The 24,018-nt window shown below is 35.2% G+C and overlaps 1 protein-coding gene across 1 annotated transcript in view; it reads left to right on the top strand.

The window, feature by feature from the left end:
- LOC122006357 (probable cyclic nucleotide-gated ion channel 20, chloroplastic) overlaps positions 1-22,381 on the top strand; it is a 44,607-nt gene extending 22,226 nt beyond the window's left edge. The window contains exons 9-15 of the mRNA XM_042561832.1: positions 9,189-9,437; positions 11,707-11,852; positions 12,824-12,901; positions 19,788-19,917; positions 20,254-20,500; positions 21,386-21,548; positions 21,908-22,381. Of these exons, the coding sequence (XP_042417766.1) occupies positions 9,189-9,437; positions 11,707-11,852; positions 12,824-12,901; positions 19,788-19,917; positions 20,254-20,500; positions 21,386-21,548; positions 21,908-22,037 (1,143 nt within the window). The 3' untranslated portion in view covers positions 22,038-22,381. The remainder of the gene's footprint in view (positions 1-9,188; positions 9,438-11,706; positions 11,853-12,823; positions 12,902-19,787; positions 19,918-20,253; positions 20,501-21,385; positions 21,549-21,907) is intronic.
- The last annotated feature ends 1,637 nt before the right edge of the window (positions 22,382-24,018 follow it).

Genomic DNA, 24,018 nt, shown 5'->3' with positions numbered 1-24,018 from the left:
TGTTAGTTTCCTGCAACAGAGTTAGGCAAATAGAGCAAATAATATTAAACAATTAAGTTGACAGCCTTCGAACTGTTCGGTTTTGACTTTGGATTTCCTCCGGAAACCCTAGGTCGAACTGACGCCTACTGTTCCCTCTTCGGGGAACGCGTCCTCACTTACTCTTTTCAGAAGAGTTTACCTATTGCCAGATCGGTCCTTTAGACCGACTGGATTTTCTGCCTAGGGTTACCACCCCCTAGGACCTAGGGTTACCACCCCTAGGGTTTTCCTCAATCTAGGGTTACCACCCCTAGGACCTAGGGTTACCACCCCTAGAATTTTCTTCAGCCTAGGGTTACCACCCCTAGGACCTAGGGTTACCACCTCCTAGGGTTTTCACCCACCTAGGGTTACTACCACCTAGGACCTAGGGTTACTACCCCCTAGGGTTTTCCACCTGTCTAGAATCCATTAGGACTTTTGCCTAAGACAACTTAGGACTTTCCTGCAAGCTCAATGAACCTTGTTAGATAACAAGACAACTTAACTTTGGATCCTTTGACATAATCAAAACACAGGTTCGATCGTCAGATGCTTCCCGCACCAACAGTCTCTCCATTAGCATTGGCGGCATTTTTTTTTTCAAAAATCACAAAATAATGTTAGTTTTCTAAATTATTAACATAACTAAGTGGCAGAAAATTTTTCTATGGAATTTATAAAATAAATTACTCTTTCTCTGACATTATGAATGCTTACACTTACAAATTTTTTGGTTTCTTTGTTGTTTCTATCATCCTTTGACTAGTCAAAAAGTTGGTCATGGTATGTGCTTGTTTTACTAAGTTCTTTTTGAATAATTGATGAGTGATAGTCTATGAATGGAAGAATATTATGTAAATCATCGTGCTTTCCAAGGATGTTATGAATTTATCGGCATCTTCTATCAAGCAATCATGCCAATTGTTTTGTCAGTAGTGATTTTCACAACCTAAGGGATCAATTAAAGTATTATTTATCTTTTGCATTTAAATTTTTTATGAAATAATTGTTAAATTGTTTTCTTTAATTCTTATTTTCCTCGAGTTAACTTATAACTAGTAGTTTATAAATCTTGGCCTTAAGTTGTCATTCTAACTGCAATCTAATATTTAACTCTTCTTTATACCCTACTGTTTTTTTATTTTCATCTAGAGTCTTTGACATTCTTTTTTATTATTCCCCGCCCAGGATCAATCTAACTAAACAACTGAACATAGATAACTCTATTAACAATAATATATTCTGTAGTGGTGTAGTGGTGAAGAGTATAAAATTAAATAATAAATAAAACACAACTCTATCTGTGTCAGATAAATAATGTGTGAACACAACGATAGCATCCATGTGTTCATTTATCGAAAAACACTCATGTTAAATATAAATGCAAAAGTCTACTTGTATATTATTGGTTACAACTATATATCATCATAGTTGACACATTATAATTATAGTCATTGAAGGGTGGTTCAATGCATTTGGAAATTCACCTATCCCAAGTATAACAATTTCTAACATTTTCACCAATTAAATTGAATAATGACACTACTTGATGTCACTAGTGACATCTTCAATTTATGTTGTTTCTTTTGTACCATTGGATACTTCACTTACATCTCATATTGTTTCGTGTTGCGACGATGAACCTCAAGACATGACTTAAAATTTCAAATTGTATTGGAGTTTCATTTTATGATCAGAATAATATGATTTTAGTATCGTAAGTTAGTACTTTTTTATATAAAATATATTAATTAAAAAATATTATTATAATATTTGATTATTATAGATACTTATTATTAGATTAAATTAATATTTTAAAAATTAAGATGGAGTAAAAGTCAATTTAGGATTAACTAATCTAGAATTAGAATTTTTTTTCCATATGTGTTAAGATGATAAGAATAAAAATAAAATAAAATATGGGAAGAAAGAGAGAGGGGAAATAATTACCTATTAAAAAAATTAAAAAAGAAAATAACTGTTAAAAATTAAAGGAAAATTTTTAAAATTGAAAAAAAAACAGCCTGCGGTCTTGTGTGGTTGTGGGGCTCACGCGAGGTCTCTTAGTGGTCGCGGGGCCTCTGTGGTCTCCATGGGGCCTTAGGGCCTTGCGAAAGGCTTCTGCATGACGGCGGGGTCTCACTCGGGAGTGTGTTGTGTAGTGTCGGTCCATAGACAGTACGATAAATTCTACCCGTGCCCTTCGGTGTGGCACGAGATTTTAAACCATGGGACTCAAGGAATCATTTTCTCCTCTTATGCTCCTTTTCTATTATATTTTTGTTCCAGATCATGTGTAACTCTCTTGATTTCTTCCACTGAGAATTGTGATAATGTAGACTTTACAAACGAGTCGAAGTTTGGAATCTTGTTTCAAGCTGGGTTTTTTATCCGTGGCTGAAATGAGACTATATTGTGTCATGTCAGACATGCCGACACACTATGTTGGAGGCACCGAAGAGAAGGAAGAGAGGAGAAGATAAAGAAGATTCGGGAGAAGAGGAAGACGCCTAGCTTCAAAGCCTAGTCGGGTACCTCTATGATTATGAAGTCGAAGTCCAAAACTGGAGCCATCAGTTGTAGAAGAACAAATCCAGACAAATGGATGAGTGAATCATAGTGGTTATTGTTGTCGTAGCTCACAGATGGAGCAAGAAATAATTGTAGTCGCCAAATGCATTTATTGCTTGCTGCACCATCAGTTGTGAAAGAACAATTTAGGAGGACAGGAGGAAAGAACCGTGGAGTTTGTTGTTGTTGTGGCTCATAAAGGGTGGAAAAAATTGTTGAGTTCATTGGCCACCTTCATCGTTTGCGGAGGAAGAAACCAGATTGGGAGTCACTGGGGAGTGACTGCATTGAACATGCATAGTATAAATGTTCCAATGGCATTTTGGTTGTTAGACTTTTCAATGGCTTTTTCGCTTGTCCGTCAACTGACACACTAGTAAGCTTCGCTATGTTGATTGACACAAAATGATTTTTTAAACTATGGTTTAGGTACCTATGATGTGCTCTTAACCAGGGGTTGAAGTGTCGAGCCGTGCCGCCTGAAATCGTCGGAATTTACTGTTCCAGTGCAGAAACGAAACCAACACAGCACGCGAATAAATTTCGCATGGGTCATCTACGCGCGATCAATGATCGCAGACGCCACGGCGCCACCGGAAGCGTCGTAGGACGCACTACGACGCTTCCAGTGTCGGCCGAGGTGTCACTTCTGATGCCGCGAGAAGCGTCCCACGATGCTTCCGATGGCACTAGAAGCATTGCGCGACACCCCGCCGCCGTCGGAAGTGTCGTGTGAGCGTTGTTTGCTAAGTACTGTAACAAAAGAAAAAAAAAAGATTTAATTAATTTAAACATTACCCAACGAGATGTGATATTTTAGATTTTTATAAACCCTAATTAAATTATCCCTATAAAATATATAAAAAATATATTTAAAATAAAAATATATTAATTAATATTATAAAAATTCTTTTTTATTGTTTTAAATTTATTTAAAAATTCTTAAAAACTTCTAAAAAATTCTAATGAATTATATTTATATTATGATAATTTTATATTATTATTTTATATTTTTTTTCCTGTCTAATTGATATTTTGATTTTTTAAACTATTTTAAATATATAAGATTTGAACTAATAATTAATTAATTGATTAAATACTTAATTTATATATTTATGATGTATCAATTTTAATTCGAGTAATTAATACATCTTTCAAGAAAACTATATTTAATTATTTTTTCTAGCCATATTAAGTTGTTCAAAGAACTTATATAAAATCAATATACAATTTATTTTTAAATTATACGCGATAAACATATTTATCTAATAATTACTATATATATAAATAAAAAAATACTGAAACTGTATCAACACAACACGATACGATACCGAAACTGTATCGTTTTGGTCTAGGACCGAAACCTCGGCATGGGTCGAGATTTTAAACCTTGCTCTTAACTACTAGTAGTATTTATAAGCATGAGCAACAACCATTTTCCTCTATCATCTTTATTGTATTTGATGGCAATTTATGTTTTGCAATGTTAATGTCTTCTCTTTCAACTTCTTCATTTGACTTCTTAATTTTGGTGGGGTCTAGTTGCACCTCTTATTTTCCTAGATAACAACACCGATTTTGTATGGTCCATTTGAAGAAATTGAAAATGAAGATATTATTAACATTGAAAAAAAAACATTGCTGGTACCAAATAATGGTAAAAGTGACAATGCTAAAGAGCTAGTGCTTGCTAGTGAGGTAAACGAGCCAAGTCGAATCATGTTTTTTGTTGTTTAGGCTTGTTTGATAAGACAACCGAGTTAGGCCAACTTGAGCTCAAAATAAACCAAGTTGTTGAAAAGTTCAAGACAAGCTTGCCTTGGTTTCTTTTTTTCAAACATGAGCTTAGTTCGAGCTTGGTTCATTTAGATGTATCAATTTCTTAATTCAACCTTGTTTGGTTGTTTGAAATTTTTATATTTTTAAGATTGTTTGGTTGGTTAATGAACTTTTATTCAAAACTTATTTATTGTTTTGTGAGATTCTTGGTTTATTTACATTTTTAATAAGAGATTTGTTAATGAACATGGTTCACAACCTTTGTTCATGGACATTATTCATGAATTCATAAACAGTTTACTATCTTTATTCATAATATTAACAAGTTGAGCACATGAGTTCAAACTTTTTCATTTAGTTTAATAAGTTGTTCAAGCATAGATCTATTAAGTGGCTCATTTGTCAAGTCAATACTATCAAAATAATCAACAAACACATCTAAAGTATCAAAGCTAGGGTTGTAAACGAACCAAATATTTATGAGCATGCTTGTTGGTAAGGGTTTGTTTATGTCCGTTGAACATGCACAAGGTTAATTAGAGGTACAAACTTGAATAACTTATTAAAGTAAATGAACAATTTTGAATACATATGAGTTCAACTCATTAAAGTTGGTGAAAGAGATTGTAAACTATTTGTGAACACTGCCCCCGCTAACAAAACTTATAAACTATGTCCATCGACAAAGCTCTTATCAAACTTGTAAATAAACAAAAGTCTCAAAATGAACAAACAAGCTTGTAATAACAAGCTTATTAATCAGCTAAATAAATTTAAAAAAATATAAAAACTTCATAAAATCAAACAAACTCAAATTAAGAGCTCGATAACATCTAAACAAACCAATCTCAATTCAAAATTAAACCAAACTCGAGCTTTAAAAAGAAAAAGCCAAGCTTGCACAATCATTATAGCAGCTTGGTTAATTTAGGTTGGCTTCGATTAGCTAGGTTACCTTACCAAACAATCTCAAGACTTGGCTCGTTTGCAACTCTCAACAGAGTTGCTCAAACTAAAAGTCAATGACTCAAGTAGGCTCATCACTACTTTGTCAAGTTAACAGTAAAGTTCTTAGTTGGTCAAATTAGTGTAGTAGGAGCATCAAGACAACTATTCATCAACTAGGGCGAGGAGGTTGTAGAAAAGGTTAGAGAAAAAAAATAGCGATGGTAATTTTGTATTTGGCTTTGTACCAACTTTTGTGGGGATGCATGATGTAAAATGAACCATCCAATTTCATGGTTGGATCATCCAAAATTAAAAATGTGGTGACATCAAAGAAACATCATTTAGTGTGAGAGTTGTCAAAACACTAAAAATAGTTAAGCTTGATGATGCAACTTCTTCCTTGAAACAGGACCATGGAAAACAATGGATTGAAAACAAAATAAGTAAACTTGATCATGTGTCTCATTCGAACTAAACATCAGTTTAAACTTTAAAATAACACCAAATAAATCAGTTGCCTAGACTACCACTAAAGTTAGTTTTTAGGCATTTTACAAAAGGGCACTAAGTTTGATAAATTACCAAATCATGCTCATAATTTCAGATTTAATAGAGGGTGCACCTTCCCATTTTGACATTCTGAAACTATCCCTGTAGTTTTCTAAATGCCTTCAAAACTTTTAAAAATGTTTTGATGATTTTCTAGTGGTCAAATTCAATAAAAGCACCAATTGATTCTTGAGAGCACGATGAATCCAATAGTTGTTAAATTTTGTCATTTCAACCCCTCAAGTTGGTTGATCTTTCTGTTAGGAGATGAATGGATTCATGAGAGCAGCATGAATGAAATTGTAGTTTCATATTGTTATTTTGAACACTGGAAAAACTTTTGGACAAAACACTTTGATTGGATTTAAATCAAAAGGTAAGGATATGAATAAACTTCTAGGAGAATTATGAGCACAATGGTAGTGTCATATTGCTATTTTGACCACTAGATGAACTCCTAAATGGCCATGAATGCAATGGGTCTCATATTGTCATTTTGACTGTTGAATATGTAATTATGATGATTTGGCCAAAACACTCTGATTAGTTTTCACTACAAGAATATATTAATGGTGTGTAAAATAATAACATGAGACCACCATTGCATTCATTGTGCTTCCAAGAGTCCATTCATACTTTACTTTTTTATTCTAACCACTTGAAAGATATGTAAGTGTGTTGCCCAGATCACTTTTTAATGGTACAAAACAGACAACATGAGACCACCATTGTATCTATAATGCTTCTAGGAGTTCATTCACAACTCAAAATCACTTTTTGATTTTGACCATTGGAAAAAGTCCATTGACATGATTTGGCCAAAAAAATTACTTTGATAACTTTTTAGTTGGTCAAAATAACAATATGGGATCATTATGGCATTCATAGTGCTCCTATGAGTATATTTGTGCCCGTATTTTTTTTTAAATTGATCATTGGAAATGACAATATGTGACTATTGACCTAGAAAAACTTAAAGGTTTTAATGGCGAGAGTGAAGACTCCAAGCAGATTACATTAGAAGAAAAATTAGGTTGCGTCTATTGATGGAAAACTTTGAGAAACACGTTTAGTATATATATTTACTTAGGTGACCAGTAAATGACTCACGATATGAAACTATGACAAATATGTATATTAATCGTGGAAGAGAGACTAAAGAAGACTTGGATTGCAACACTAAAATAAGATAAAATTTATTTAAATACAGATGAGGATATAGTAGGGTATTAAGCTCAATGATGTAGGAGGATCCATATAGCCGACTCTAGTTAATGATATAAAAACTTGGTTGTTGTCGTTATTCATTGGAAATGTTAGTCAAAATGATAAATGAGATAAAAATTGAAATCACCACGCTCTCAGGAATCGATTTGTGGCCTTGCTGATTTTGAGCACTAGAAAAATATCAGAATATTTTTAAAAGTTTTAAAAAGTGTTTGGACAATTGTAAGATATTTTGGGATGTAAAAAATGGAAAGCTGCGCCCTTTAGTAAATTTGATCCTATGGTGCATGGTTTGCTAATTACCAAACTTTAAGTGCATGCTTTTGTAAAATACCATTTTTTTTCTCTCTCACAGCATCTGAAGGATTCCATTATGCATAAAGGTGCAAAGAAAATACTGGTGTTCTCCAACTAAGCAGACTAAAAGAACCAACTGGCTAGTGACAATGAAAATACATGCACAAAAGCTAACAAGAAGAGGGAAAATTAGACAATACCACTGCAGTAAACAAATTTATTAGGCACTGAAGAAATCAACCAGACTTTAAAAAATGATACATCTAGAATTCAAAAGGAATATATGCTGAATTTTACAAAAATTTATAGGGTTTGAACTACTTGGAAAACTAGACTAATTTATTTGTTAAACTGTGTACTTTTTCTAGTTATTAGTACTTTGGGGTTTGGATTGCTAATTTTTATCAATATAGTTTTGGTGCTTCATTAGAGTTGATGTTTTCCATGGATGCATCAACTCTTTGAGGCCTACCCAGTTTTATGTATATACCAAATGGCAAGAGGTTATTGAATCATCGAAAATCCTTTTTTGTCACGAGAACTCACTCAAAATTCCCTTTTTTTTTTTGCACTAACAAGAATTGCTATGCATATTCTTTTAGATCTTGAAAGTCCGTGTTTTTGTGTAATCTGTGGATTAAATATGATGTTTGGTGTGCCTTTTTGTCATGGCTCCGCTGTATTTGGTTAAAAGATTTTGATGCAAGAAATTTTGGGTTGATGATCACATTTACCCATTAAGATTTTGATATGTATTTACCCTTAGATAAATTGGAATTAAAACAACTTCTCAATGTTGATTTGAGTAAGATATGATGGTTTCCTGGTAGCATTGCTCAATGACTATCTTGTACCCTTTGAGAACCTGCCGAATGACTATCCATCAATACTTGAGAACTTGCCACCTATCATATAGCGAGATTCTCTTTTCCCTCACCTGTGATCTTTCCCTTCTACTATTTTCTATGTAAATTTTGTGTTAGAATTGTCTTCATTTTCATTTGTGTTGGTTGTTTGCAGGTATTTTGCTCTAACATTCATTCCTTTACAACTATTAACCCATTTAAATTTTCTAGAGATGTAATTAAAGCCTTATGAATTAACAAAGCCTTGTGCAAGATCTCTCTAGAAAGCATTTTCTATTTTGTAGGTGAAAATCAAATTGAGTACATTGGACACTTATTTTTAGGTACATTTTATCATGGAACTTAGAGGCATATTAGCAAATCAATTGTTAGAGAAACTTGTTACTTGTTTTAAAAAAAAAACTTTTTCCCTTTTTCATAATTTCATAGTATAATCCATTTTTTTACGCTAGCAATTTTTTCAGCATCAAAATCACTAGATGTCTATCATATAATGTTAAAAGAAACCAGTTAATACTTTATTGCGTCTTTTATATCTATAAGGTTCTTTACATTTAAATATACTAACTAATTTGATCTCTATGAAGTCCTACATATTATTAGGTAAAAAATAAATCATGTGGCATTTGTCTTTTTTCACAATTTTATTAAGCATTATAAAAAAAAAGATTCTGGAATAGGAATTTGCTAGTTGAACCAAAATGATAATATTCCTATCTTTGCCCTCCTGATCTCTCCACAGCTACACTGTGTCATTGAGCTGCTTAATTAGCCTATAATTTTTGCATAATTTAACACTTTTTTTAAAAAAAATCTGCATAAACTTCTGCTCTATAGCGGCATTTAGACCCCTCCTATAGACTATCACCAATTGGTAACCATTATCAGAATGAAATGTTGACATTTTTTCCTCATTGTTTTTTTCAGAGAGTAAATCAGTGTCTACAGGATGCCTGTACTTTGTCTCAGCTTCAAAATTGTAGAACTTTGATAGATTGTGGTGAATTTGATGAAGGACGTGTTGATGGAATGTGGGTTAATGATTCCAATTCTATTTCTTGCTTTGACACTGATAAGGGAAACTTTAGTTATGGGATCTACCAGCAAGCTGTTTTGCTAACCACTCAACATAGTGCTGTACAAAGATATATTTATGCTCTATTTTGGGGTTTTCAGGTAATATTACATATGTTGTACTTAAATTGAAATTCTCTAGCCAGTTTCTAGTAGTTATACGGTTGTGATACTACATATCTTGTTAAACCCTAGATTGACTATTAACTTGTGAGCTTGAATTTCTAATAATCTTGTTAAACCCAGGAGTCTAACTGTTCTGTTGTCTACTTGTTTTATCACCCTTCATGGACTTTTTGTGCAGTCATCAAGGACTATGAAGAAATGCAATTGGAAATTCTAATTTTGGGATAGATAGAATTCGGAGCATGGAATAAATCCTTTATTAAGGAAGAAGTCTTAAACTACAATATTTCCTATAGAGTTTATATATGTATGTGTGTGTGTAGACATACAAAACATCAAACTATATATGAGAAGCCAAAGCTTGGTTGCTTGTGGGTGCTTAGCTCAACTTGGTGCTTTTTAGGTCAAATAGTTTTTTTTTTCCTACAATAGTTGAGAATCTTATTTTTGTTGTCTTTTCATATGTTGGATATGGATAACTTCAAGGCACTTTGTGTTTGGGCATTGGTCCTCAATAGAAATGAGATGTGCCAACTGTGCCAAGCTTGGTGTTCATCCCATGCCAAGGCCATGCAGCTGCAGAGGACCTGGTAAGCCTACTTGAGGCAATATAAGTGTTGTTGAGAAGTAGCCAATGGTCTTGTGCTGAAGAGCTCATCTCAGTGGTCTCCTCTGGTCTCAACATAGTCGAGGAAGGTGTCAGTCTTGACACGGAGGAAGACACACTAGTCTTGATCTGAACAAGTAGCGAGGATGTGACATGGGGAAGATGAGGGTGGTAGTATCAGAGGCTTTTTTAGTGTCGGTGGACTATGAAATGATAGGTTTTGCTTATGCTAGCTAACATGAATGGTTTTCAAAATCATGTATAACTAATTAATTTAAATAGTATGTACTCCTTTTATGAAGTCAAAATCTCCTTTGCCTGGGTAATAAGTAAATGTAAGCCTTGGGAAGCAGAGAGGCCAAACAAGATTATCAAACTAATTCTGCATTTGAGGTTGTAAATAAAATTTGTTATGTGCTCTTGTTTCTTTTCTCTTCGTGGAAAAATATTATATCAATTCATTTTTTTCATCACCCATATAATATGTTGGGTTAACTTGTTGCCACATTAAATAAGTTGGTCAAAACCCCTAGAGAACTAAGAATCATAATTGTTTGTATCCATTCTAAAGGCTGTAATGCAAGGCATGCGGTCCTATATACTTGGAGAGAATTTGGGGATGATGAAAAAAATTACGGAAGATTTTAGGAAGAGAGGTGATGAAAATGTTGCCTGCAGAGAAAAGAGATGGAAGAATATGAGAAGTTAAATACATTTTTTTCCTTCAAATCAATCTTTTGCCATAGTACTAAGAAACTGATAGAGAGATTCAAATGTTTGACAAGTCCTCATCTCTTTCTTTTCTTCTCCATGGGTGCCAAATTACTTGACATGAAGGTAAGTCATTGATGCCATCTGTTTCTGCAAAAGGTCATCGGGAACGACCCTTGCCCATTTCTGCAAATCTACCATGTGGTGACCAACTCGGCTATGCTTGGGGCAAGCTGCATGTTCCAACAAAAGTGCTAGTTGCGAGTGCCCACATGGTGCCAACAGCATTGCTAATGGTAGCGCATGTTGTTGCTGGTGTTACCCAAAAGTAGAGCTCCATGGTGCACCAAGTGAAGAGAAAAGAGGTGGGAAGAATAGGTAAAATCATACTTGCATAGTTTAGGATTATAGTCTCCCTATTTTCTATTGTGCAAGCTAATATCTTTAGGATGGTTTCCATCCTCGCTTTCTTTCTGATCTTTTTGATTTCTTTCTTCCCTCTTAAGTAAACATAGCTGAAGTCCTAGATGCAAAATATGAAACACCTGCATCTTAATAATATAGAAGTTCTCCCAAATGTAAAACCTGAGAAAAAAAATGGAATATTCGGCTTCTATGCAAAATTTAACATGCTAATTAATTTTATTCCTAATCCAAATTTATATTACCAAGTTGTTCATAGATTCTTTCCCAATGTAATAAGTTCTGGTTAAGAGGAAATTGTCCTTTTTCATTGTTAAAATTTATAAGTTCACTATCTTGTTTCATTGTTCCTCATTACACTAATTATTAGTTTTTATTTGCTTAATTAACTGCTGGCATCTTTATCTTTATATATGATTCATCTGAAAATTTGAAGTTTTATGCAATAAGCAGAAAATTTCCCTTTGTTATCCAACATTTTTAATTTTTTCTTTGTTTTCCTAGCAAATAAGTACCTTAGCGGGTAATCTAGTTCCAAGTTATTTTGTGTGGGAAGTTTTGTTCACTATGGCGATCATTGGAGCGGGGCTGCTTCTTTTTGCCTTGCTTATTGGGAATATGCAAAATTTTCTCCAGTCTCTTGGTAGAAGGTAAAAAGCCACCCATACTCCTGCTATTTTAATCATTTCCAGAGTCTCTTGTGGTTATTATTTTTAAGAGGAAAGTGTTTCCTAATTAACCTATTAATCTGCTTCTGTCTAGGGATATTTTTGTAGTAGATGATCATAATGTTTTTTGATCTTGTCCAATCATTGCAACAGTAGATGTTTCTATATATATATATATATAATAAAATGTCTTTTACATCTTCCCTATGATCTGTTGCAATATTTTCATTGATATTTTGCACCAAGATGTCTAAGTTTATGCATCCCATTTATTCAATTACAAGGCCAGACTATTCATGGTATTAGTTGCCAATGTCAAGATGTTCCTCTTTTAGTATAATAACTTTTTCAGTCTTCATGTATGTATTGGATGATAACGCACAAGATTTATTAGAAGGGAAAATTAAATTGTTCTAGTGGAAAATTTTGAGATTGGATTGCCACTCAGTGAATGTGCAAACGTCATGTAGAAATCTTGCCTGTTAGCTGAGGATTGTCACCTACCCTTGACAACAGCTACCCCATTTATTATTAGCTTCTTTATGTCTTTTTTGAGTTTTGGAAGGGAACTTCAATTATGTCTAGTCGTTGTGGATGAAGTTGTCTTGCAACTTTCACATTTCAGAGACAGTGATGAAATGATCTAGTTATTACCAGACGGATAAATGTTTGAATGGCCAGTGAGATCAGTTCCAAGAGACTAGATTAGCTCTCTTTTATTTTGGGGGAATATTGCTTGTGATTAAGCAACCTGGCATTTTCATTTCCTTCAATCCTGTTTAAATTGTGCAGATCGCATAATCTTGTAAAAGTTTTTGTCTGATAGTAAAATTTTTAATATTAGAGAAGCCAAAGTAATTGGTTTACTGAATCATAGATGTTAAACTATAAAAACCAAGCAATATCTGTACTTTTTATACAAAAGCTTACATCTTTCTCTTTTGCTAATCAAGGAGACTAGAAATGCAACTTCGACGACGTGATGTTGAACGATGGATGAGCCATCGGCGATTACCTGAAGCATTAAGAAGGTTTGGGACTTAAATTTCTATGTTGTTATGAACTCTCAAATTTTGTACTTCTGTTTTTACCACTATGTATGCACTTAGTTGTAATCTTTTACTTAATTTCTGTAATAAAGTAGATTCCTGTCCTTGTCTTTATGGTTGCATGGAGTTTATCTCCTTTCACTCATACTCGTCCGCTTTTTTGGAAAGAATTGACATGGAAAATTCTATCTCATTCATAATGGGAATACCCATTATTATATACAAAATTACAATAAAAGAGAGAATATGAAATTAATTATTACTAAAGATATCTTTCTAACTAAATCTCTTGATTTCCTACTTTTGTGCTTAGCTGTTTATTTTTGTACAAGCTGGGAAAAGTGTTCTCAGCTCTTTGACACGACTATTTATTTTTGTACAAGCTGCGAAAGCTGTGAACATGAAAGCTGTTCATAGTTGTTCGACATTTCCTCTCAAGCCAAGGAATAGTTATTTTCCATTCCAAGCTTGACTGTAAGATCATGAAATCTAGAATTGTTCGGTCCCTTTGTTAACACATCAACCAATTATAATTCTGAAGGGGCATATGACATACACACTAATTCTTCCTCCAAATTTTCCTTGATGAAATACCTATCAATTTCAATATGCTTAGTCCTATCATGTTGAATAGGATTATGAGCAATATTGATAGCTTCTTTATTGTCACAATAGAGTTTTATGTGACATTCCCATTTGATTTTCAAATTATCCAGAATAATCTTCAACCAGAGTAGTTCACATAATCTTTTAACAATGATTCTGAATTCTGATTTTGCAGATGATCTTGCCACCACATTTTACTTCTTGCTCCTCCATGTCACCAGATTACCATCAAGGAAAGTACAATATTTTGTTGTTGATATTCTATCTACTCTAAGTAGAACTATTAGACGGGCCAACCCGTGGCGGGGTGGCCCGGTCCATGGCGGGCAAGGCATTGGGGGTCAACCCATCATCTTGGCAGGTTGGGAAATTCCCAACCCAACCAAATCCAAGGAGGGTTGCGGGTTAGGCGGGACAACCCACGGGCCCATTAAAAATTTTAAATTTTTTTAAAAGTTTTATATTTTTCAATGTTTTACTTCAGAAAGGTTTCATCAATCAAATGTATCTAAAAACAGATATTTTAAATGTAAATGGGGACAAACGAGGACTTATGATTGATGAAAAGTACTATTTTTATTCTAAAATTATAGCAAAGAAATATAATAAATTTATATAAAACTTTGCTTACATGTATTTCTTAACCTGCGGGCCAACCCAAGCCTGTTGCGGGCCTAGGTGGGTCGACCCGCAACAGACTTGAGTTGATAAAATTCCAATCTTACCTGCTTAAATTGTATGGCGAGATGGGCCAACCTGACGGATCCAACCTAAATTGACGACTTTATGTGTAAGCTTCTAAAGCTAGTGTCTCATTTCTCTTAAACAAAATTCCCTTTCTCGGAGTGCCTTTCAAGTAATGTAATACTCTATAAACAGCTTGAAGATGAAATTCTCTTGGATCATGCATGAATTGGCAGAATACACTCACAGCATATGCTCTGTCCGGACAAGTGTGAGCAAGGTATTAGTCTACCAGCCAACCTCTGATACATTCTTTTGTCAACGGTTGGTTCTTCCTTAGCTTCTCCTATCTTGTGACTTGGATTCATTGGACTATAATCGACTTACACCCAATCTTTCCCGTTTAAGCTAATAGATCAGTCACATACTTCTGCTAAGAAATAAAAATTTCTTTAGTAGAGTATGCTATCTCAATACTAAGTACCTTTTGTCGGTTCCTTTATTTCAAACTCCTCTATCAATTGCTGCTTTAGATCATGTTTTTCCTTTTCATCATTTTCCGTTACAATGATATGATCCATATAGACTAGAAGAGTCGTCACCTTCCTTAATGTTGAGTGCTTAACAAAGAGAGTATGGCCCCCTTGGCTTGTTATACCCAGACTTCTTCATGACTTTTGTAAATCTTCCAAACCATGCCCTAGGAGATTGTTTTAGATCATAAAGAACCTTCCTCAGTTTACATACTCTGTTACCAGTATCCTTGCAAATCCTGGTAGGAGGTTCATATAAATTTATTCATCTAAATCTCCATGGAGAAATGCATTCTTCACATCATACTATAGGAGTTGCCTGTTGAAGTGTGCAACCAAAGATAGTAGAACTCTAACTGTATTCATTTTTGCAACTGAAGCAAAGGTCTCTTGATAATCTGCCCATAAGTCTAAGTATAACCTTTTGCCACCAACCTAGCTTTATATCTCTCAAGAGAGCCCTCTGCTTTGTATTTTAGTGTGAAAATCTACTTACAATCAACAATATTCTTCCCCTTTGGTTTCTTAACAACCTCCTATGTCTTATTCTTTTCTAATGCATCTATTTCCTCCCTCATGGTATCCTTCCATTCCCTTTTTGACAATGCCTCAGAAACAATATTTAGAATGGTCGTGGTATTTAGACTCACAATGAATCTTTTGTGGGCCCGTGATAGATGTTTAAGAGAAACATAGTGAGAGAGGGTAGAGAGGGTGTTTGGTGCATTCTCTAGTACCTTTTCTAACTGCAATGGGAAGTCAAGGCTTAGGTCAGTGGATGATTCAATAGGTTGTAAAGGTGGGTCAAATCTTACCATGATCCCCGCATCAGGGTCGGAGCTTTGTGGTTGAGGTGCTTGGACTTGTATCGCTTTTGGAGTGACCTTTCTCCTTGAATACACTTGAGGGATACTTGGAGTATCACAAGAAACACTTGGAGGAGACTCACTAGATGGAATAGGAATAGAAGGTGATTCGGCACATACTTGAGTAGGAGGAAGATCAAGAGCGTTAATGGGTTCAAATGACTCACAAATACTATCTTTTATCACTGAAATCTCCCCTTGAGGATAGGACTTGGAGAAGAACAGGGTATGTTCAAAGAAGGTAATGTCAGTCGAAATGTAAAACTTTTGAGATGAAGGGTGGTAACACTTGCACCTTTTTTTAGTGGATGAGTATCTAAGGACACATTTGATGACACGAGGGTCCAGTATACCTCGAAGTAGACTATGGATATGGACAAAAGCAGTGCAACCAAAATCCTAAGCGTAAGCCAATTTATGGTTCGGAAATGAGGATAAAAATCATTGAGTAGTTGCATGGGACTCTTGTTATCTAGGGCACGTGAGGGAAGTATGTTTATCATGTATGTGACATTAAGGTTAGCCTCTCCCAAATAGGATTTAGGGACATTATTGTGGAAAAGAATAGCGCGAGTAGTGTTGAGTAAATGTCTATTTTTCCTTTCTACTATTCCATTCTGTTGGGGTGAATAAACACCAGATGAATCATGAATAATCCCCTAAGATTGGAAATAGGAGGACAAGGTTTGGTTAAAGTAATCTCTAGCGTTATCGGTTCTAATACTTTTGATTTTCATTGATTTTGAATCATTGAATGGAAATTAAGAATAACAATGTTAACATCAAATTTTTGTTTGAGGAGAAACACCAATGTAACTCGAGTACAATCATCAATTAAGGAGACAAACCATTGAGTCCCATAAACATTGAGAATATTAGAAGGAGCCCATATGTCACTATGAATTAAATGAAAGAAAGTAGAACTTCTTTTATTGCTAATAGGAAAGGGTACACAAGAATGTTTTGCCAATTCGCAAACATATTCAAAAACATCCCATCCTTGAAAAAGATGAAGAAACATAACCTTTAAAACTCTAAAAGAGGGATGACCAAGACGTTTGTGATACAACCAAATGTTGTTTTTATTAGAAGAACTGTGAAAGGACAAAAACAAATTATTCTTCTTAATGGATTTAAGATAGTAAAGACCACTATGTTCCTTAGCAAGTCCAATCCTCTTCCCCAAGTCCTAATCCTGGGAAACACAATAAGAAGGGGAAAAAATAGCATAACAGTGAAGTTTAGTAGTTAATTATTGAACAGAAACAAGGTTGACAAACAATTTTGGTACATGAAGGGTGTTTTTAAGGATAAGGCTAGGGGTAAGGTGAACATTTTCAAAACTAGCAACAGTAGCTAAAGATCCATTGGCTACTATAATTTGTTTTTTGTTACTTGGGTTGGGGTTATAAGTGTGGGAAATTTAAGAATTGGGAGTCATGTGGTTTGTGGTACTAGAGTCTATTATCCATGAGTTATCAAAAAAATTATTTGAGATATTCATATAAAAAGGGAGTGAGGGGATACTTGAGAGAGTCAAAGAGCACGCGCCAGACGGTTTATCAAAAGAACCCAACAATCCTCGTAGTTTTTCAATTTCTACACTGTTGAATCCGCATAGGATTGAACTATCTTCAGTATGGATTGCTTGATTAGGTGTACCTAAGGTTTGTGTTGGCCCTCACGACTTCCCCATTTTCGACTTGGTGGTTTACCAAGTAGTTTCCAATATGTCTCTTTGGTGTGGCGCAGTTTCTTACCGTAGTTGCACTAAAGATAAGCTTTATTGTTTTTAATTGGAGTCACACCATACTTATCTTTCTCTACGAATCAGTTTTGGCAGCAAGGGCTGATCCAGCCATGGGTTGGGGTTCAAGCATCACACTTCGTCGACTTTCCTTAGCCCGGAGTAGAGAGATCGCTTCTGCTAGGGACGGTATGCAGTCTGCCAATGATTTGGATGCGGACCTGATCAAATTCAGGATTTAATCCGGCCAAAAAATCATATATGCCCTCCTTTTGAATAAAATTCTTCCAAACAATGGCATTTGCAGCACATTGCGTCTCAATTACTTAGTAGTAATTGAGTTCTTGCTGCATATTTTGCAAAACCGTGGCATATTATCTACCTGCTTAGTAGCACCCGCTTTAACTTTGAGTTTATAAACTTGGGCAGCATTATGGGTTTTTGAGTAAGTGCGGGTAATGCAATCCCAAATTTCATTAGCAGTAGAGAGAAACATACATGTATCACTAATATATGGTTCCATGGAATCCTATAACCAAGACATAATCATAGAGTCTTCTTCATCCCATGCCTCAAAAACTGGATCAGTCGTGGCAGGTCCTATCCTAATAATATGGCTAAGTTTCCCTTTACCTTTAAGGTACGTATGAACAACCTGAGACTATGTCAAGTAGTTCTTCCGGTTGAGTCGATTGGAAGCCCAAATATTCTGCAGATCGCCAATTTCCTGGACTGAACTACATCATTAGACACAAAAAATTGACTAGGATTGTTGAAAATAGTTGTTTGAGAATCAGCCATGATGAAGAAATGCAGAAGCAGAAAAAAAAAAAAAGAGAATTAGCAATGAAGGCTAAAGCTCTAATACCATGTGGAAAGAATTGATGTGGAAAATTCTCTCTCATTTAGAATTGGAATACCTAAAAGAGAGAATAGGAAACTAATTGAGAATAGAAAATTAATTATTCCTAAAGATATCTTTCTAACTAAATCTCTTGATTTCCTACTCATGGCTGTGTATTTCTGTATAAGCTGGGAAAACTGTGAAGCTATTTATTTTTGTACAAGATGCGAAAGCTATTCACAGCTGCAAAAGCTGTTCTGACACTTTTAAGAATACTACTAAGGATTCCTGATAAGTTTTTTCCAAATAAAATTATGGTTTATAGGAGTGACTGATCCATGCTAGGAGTGACCAAGTCTGATCCTTAAATGCCCCGATTGTCAGGGACTAATGGTTTTATGGCTGATTTCTATCTGGTTCTTATTGCTTTCTTAATACAACCAATTCCAGCCAATCACACAAGCTGGTATTCTAAAAATGGTGCTAAACAAATATAAATTAAATGGAATCAGACCCTGTGATTTGATTTGTTGATGAAGCTTTATCTGAACTGATCCCCACCAAAAGTTCATGTGCCCACTTGTGAACTTGATCTTCACCAAAATAATTTATCCGTCTAACAATGTTGTAGTATCCTCATAACATATGGTGTTTCTTGGATACAGTTGTTGGTTCAATTAAAGCAGATGTTCAGAAAGACTGAGTTATTCTTATCATCCTGTGTGACTCATTTGAAGGAGACATGTCTGAGGCTGCTTTAAAATTACTATACTAATAAGAATATTGTACAATCTGGAAAGTGGAAACAACAGATACAAGATTCAAGAATGTTGGCATAGGTCTTTGAAGCCAATATATGGAGTGTAAAAATTATTTGCATTATTCCTCACCAGCTGGAGGTAATTCTACATTTCATTGAAATGTGTAAACAGGAGAGCACGATGCATTATCACTAGCTTCAGTGCACTTGACAATTATGACTTTTTGTGGAAGAAGAGATAGGAGAAAGACCTAATGATGTGTGTGTGTGAAAGAGAGATTCCTCAAGTTACAATTGCTTCCACAATCCATTGAATTGATTAAACAGGGAAACACTGATGCATCATCACTAGTTAGAGCACTTGAAAATTACTTCTCGTGGAAGGTGAGATAAGGGAAAGGCCTAAAGATGTGTGTGTATGTGATCTTGTTCACAAAACTAGGCTACCGTGAAACTAGGATTGGTTTCTATCGTGATGCTTTCCACTTCCAGACTTGTATCTCTTTCCAACTCCGGTGGAATAGCATGACCAAAAGCTAATGTAGCATGTACTTGAAGAACTTCCTAGATGGCTTCTTGATAAAGATTATAACTTGAATCATGAATTTATAGGTGGATCTCTTTCCTAACAACTCACACTTTAGGAACAAGTAATTAGCCATTCGTTTAATAAGTAGCACTATACTCAACCATTTGAGATAACTTTGAGAACCGAGAATTGATCTTTGCTATTTTTTGCCTTGAATATTCTTTGGTCAATTAATTGCTTCTTTATTCCACCTGTATTGCATCTTTGGCTTGACAATTCCATTTCTCTTAATATTGCAGGAAAGTAAGACAAGCTGAACGATTTACATGGGCAGCTACTCGGGGCATTAACGAAGAACAGTTACTAGAAAATCTGCCAGAGGACATACAAAGAGAGATACATCGCCATTTTTTTGGGTTCCTCAACAAAGTTAGTTAATAAAATGTTGCATATCTAGTAGTTTGTCTCTCGAAGTATTGTTTTTCTACCTCAAAAGTTTGTCGAAATTAAAGAAAAAGGGTGCTATTAGAAGTAGCCTAAATGTTAGTAAAACTAAAGTTGGTTAGCTTGCAATTAAAGAAAGTAGATGTAACTTTAACATTTATCTTTATGTTGATGGCTAAAAAAATTCTTTTAAATGATATTCTACATTTAAATCTATAAGCTGTCTTATTTTCACTTTATATTTTCATCGTGAATCAAATTGCCAAAACTTATAGCTCCACATACACAAGCAGGAGAATGAAGAACATGATTTGATTTCAGGTTCGCATTTTCACCCTAATGGATGAACCAATGTTAGACGCCATGTACGAGAAGTTAAAGCACAAGGTGTTCATTAGAGGAAGTAACATCTTTTATAAGGGAGGGCCATTTGAAAAGATGGTTTTCATAGTCCGTGGTAAATTGGAAAGTATTGGAGCAGATGAAAACATAGCTCCCTTAGCAGAGGGTGATGTATGTGGCGAGGAGCTCCTTACATGGTATCTTGAGCACAGTTCAGTAAATCGAGGTATGACCACTTCAAATATTTATGTTTTTGCAATCAGGTATTATAGTTTCAATATGATGTGGTTTAATGGGTAGCATAGAAGGGTCTTATAATGTTCTAAATGTTAACATTTTTAGTAATAAACTTTATATATTGTTAGGGGAAAGTTAGTTATTTTTTCCTCAAGGAACCCTAGGTAGCCCCTTCTACCTAAATGGGACTTACGTGAAAGATCTAGAACAGAGGAACATGAGTGAGGAGGCAGCTCTAATTCTATGTTGAGGGGAAAACATTAGGTTTCATCCTCAAAGAATCTTAAGTAGCCCTCTCCACTAATGGATATTGTTGATAAATAGGAATATTATAAATAACCCCATACCTGTTATATTTGGATAATACTCCAGAAGTTCATAATAGATGCATCTTGTGTTTAGTCGAGCTCCAAATCTCAAGAAATCTTTCCTTGGTAAATAGTTCCCGAGAATGAAAAGGCATACATGGAGACATTGGTTTCCACAACTGTAATGATCTTATGCAGTTACTTTAGCACCCTTATTAGAAGGGAAGTCTTGGCGTAACGGTAAAGTTGTTGCTATGTGACCTAAAAGGTCACCAGTTCGAGTCTCGAAAATAACCTTTTGCAAAGCAAGGTAAAGCTGCATCTATTAGACCCCGCATTGGCGGGAGCTTTATGTACGAGGCTGCCCTTTACTTTAGCACCCTTATTCGTTTCTAGAATTTTATTGTCTAATAATTGTACCATGGGTAAGTTGCTAATCTCATTCATATATAGGAAATATAATGCTGTTCCATGTGGAAATTGCGAAGTTCTTTCCCCCCTAGAACTGTGTATAAGTTCACTGAAATTATGCAAGCATCATGTTCTTGGATTGTGCTTCGTTGCAGAGGGAGGGAAAATTCGATTCCCAGGATCGCGATTGTTGTCAACTAGAACTGTTAGATGTCTAACTAATGTTGAAGCTTTTGCACTCCATGCTGGCGATCTAGAAGAAGTCACTACATTGTTCTCCCGGTTCTTGAGGAACCCACGCGTACAAGGAGCTATCAGGTAATGTGCAATATTTCTAGATACAATGCATTTGATTTTGTAACATCATTCTGCATATTTGAGTTTACAAGACATCATGGTTCAAAAATGTTTCTTTTTCCTCTTGCTTCTTGGTGCTTTGAGGGTCATAGAAACTGATTTACCAGATAAAAGTGCTAGGATGAACCACATTCGGTAATCTCTGACAAGTGATAGTGAATATAAGAATGTGTGATTCCATTCGATTCCAGTTTCAATAACCTCCATTTGTTTTTGAGATGAGGCTTGGTAGATTGGCATACACCATGTTATATTAGAGTTTGTGCAAGTATAGCATCTAAGATTGCCTAATGCCTAATCCCTTACTATTTCAATTTCAGGTATGAATCACCATATTGGAGAAACATGGCTGCGACGCGGATTCAAGTGGCTTGGAGATACCGGCAGAAGCGTTTGAAGCGTGCTAGCATCACAAACAATTTGTCTGCTAATCATACAGCTCGACGCTGAACATGGATCACCTTAATCTGCAAATGCTATACCTGTCATTTATGCCCATAATTATACAAGGCTTTTTGAAGCATGGTCTTCTACATCCACAATTTCCCTCAGGATTTCGATTGATAGGGATTCAAGGTAGCATGAAAATTTTGATGAATCTCTCTCATATGATGTCTGCCATTGTTTATGTGAATACGGTTGATGTTGGACTAGTATTTTGTTGTATTATCTGCCTCATGGTCGATGTATTCATGTGCATCGCATGTGCCTCAATTAGGTTTAAACTTGAAGACTGTTATTGGGCTATAATTGTCAAGAAACCGAGATCTTTCAGTGGAGAAAATCAATTATATCTATTCTTGTTTTAATAAAAAAATATGGAACCGTCACATCAACAGTCCTCCTAGAGCCGGTCCCACGGATATGGAGAGAAGTAAATACAAGTACACAACTGAAAGTGCATAGTCGGGACGCTAATCTCATGTAATAACACTCCGAGGATCGAACTTTGGATCTTTCGACCATGAAATCATACGTCTCTAGCTGTGCTAGGGCATCTATTCTTGTTTTAATGGAAACATTCAGAATGCACCCAATTTCTTTGACCAAGAAAAAAAACTATTAACTCTATCTAGATCTGATAAAAAAAGAGAGGAAAAACTAGAGATAAATGCAAGTCGACCACCAAAGAAATCACTAATTTGGAAGATGACAATAGCAAAAACATAACAGGCTTAAACAAGGATAAATAGCCCTTAGTGGTTACCACATCAACATATGTTTTGCGAAAGTCATAACAAGGCAGCTCTTCTAGTAAAATTCATGCGAAGCAAATACTCGTCATCATGCAATGGGTATCTCCGCAAGCACCAAAACGGCTGGTCTCATGTATTCCTCTTCATCCTTTGGTGGATGGATAGGGACAAGATCTGGAAGTGGAGTGGTTGGCCCTTGCTTCCCCTTTGGATCCAAGTCCAACATAATTTTAACCTAGATTCCAATAACACCCTAAACATTTGGGGGAAACAAGATTTGATTAGGTGGAGATTCAATGTTGAAACTAGAAATCCTAGTGGTTTTTGTGGCGTGTAGAATAGATTAGTAGTGTATTTCAGAACTAACCTGTCTAAGGAGAACATGCCTCACTGCAGAGTCAATATACTCCTTTACTGGCTGACCAGAAGAAATCATGTATCCATCCTTGAACATCATGGATTACCTGAAAGAAAATCAGGGATCAAAATATCACCACATTCATTGAAAGGTCGATGGATCTCTAGAATAAATTTGTGTACCTCACATTCCTTTGCGCCACTCTCCATGACAAACCTCAAGACACCATAACTGTCCTTGCATTAAAGCACAAGTGAATAACACATTACTTTTATTCTAAAAGACTATCAATGAGACGCACCAATTGTTGATAGAGCAGTGAAAAATATTGACTAAAAATTATTTAGCAACTAGATAAAGAGATGGATTCAACTGCCTCTGAAACCAGCATAAGCAAGGCGAAAGAACTAAATGAAGTCTCAACAGGATTCATAAAAGATTGTCAAAATCTTGGATAACAGCCGTGTTGATAATTCTAAATGTATGAATTAAAATGAATTAAATGATAAATATTTACAGTGATCTCTTGTAGATTTACAATCGGCGATGACAAGATTCGTTGTCAGAAGAACGATCACAGGATTAGAAAACTCTCCGCAATTCCACGAGCTAAATCTCACTGCCTCATATACTCTCCTTTCTCTCTCTATGTCTCTTTCCATCGTCATGTGTGTAACCCCCCTAATGATCATTAGACACACCCCTTATAAAGGGAAATAACCCAGAGGTATAATGGTCTTTTCCATTAAGAGTAGTGGGGAATGTAGACACATTCCCACTTTCCCATTTCCCACATCTCCCACTCGTCCAAGGTAAGTCACTAAGACTAGTTCATTGAGATAAGTTACAAAAACTAGTTAGTCACAAAGACCTAATA

Source organism: Zingiber officinale, chromosome 1A, assembly GCF_018446385.1.
Source record: "Zingiber officinale cultivar Zhangliang chromosome 1A, Zo_v1.1, whole genome shotgun sequence".
NCBI classification, from domain to species: domain Eukaryota; kingdom Viridiplantae; phylum Streptophyta; class Magnoliopsida; order Zingiberales; family Zingiberaceae; genus Zingiber; species Zingiber officinale.
This window is presented reverse-complemented; position numbering and strand designations above follow the sequence as displayed.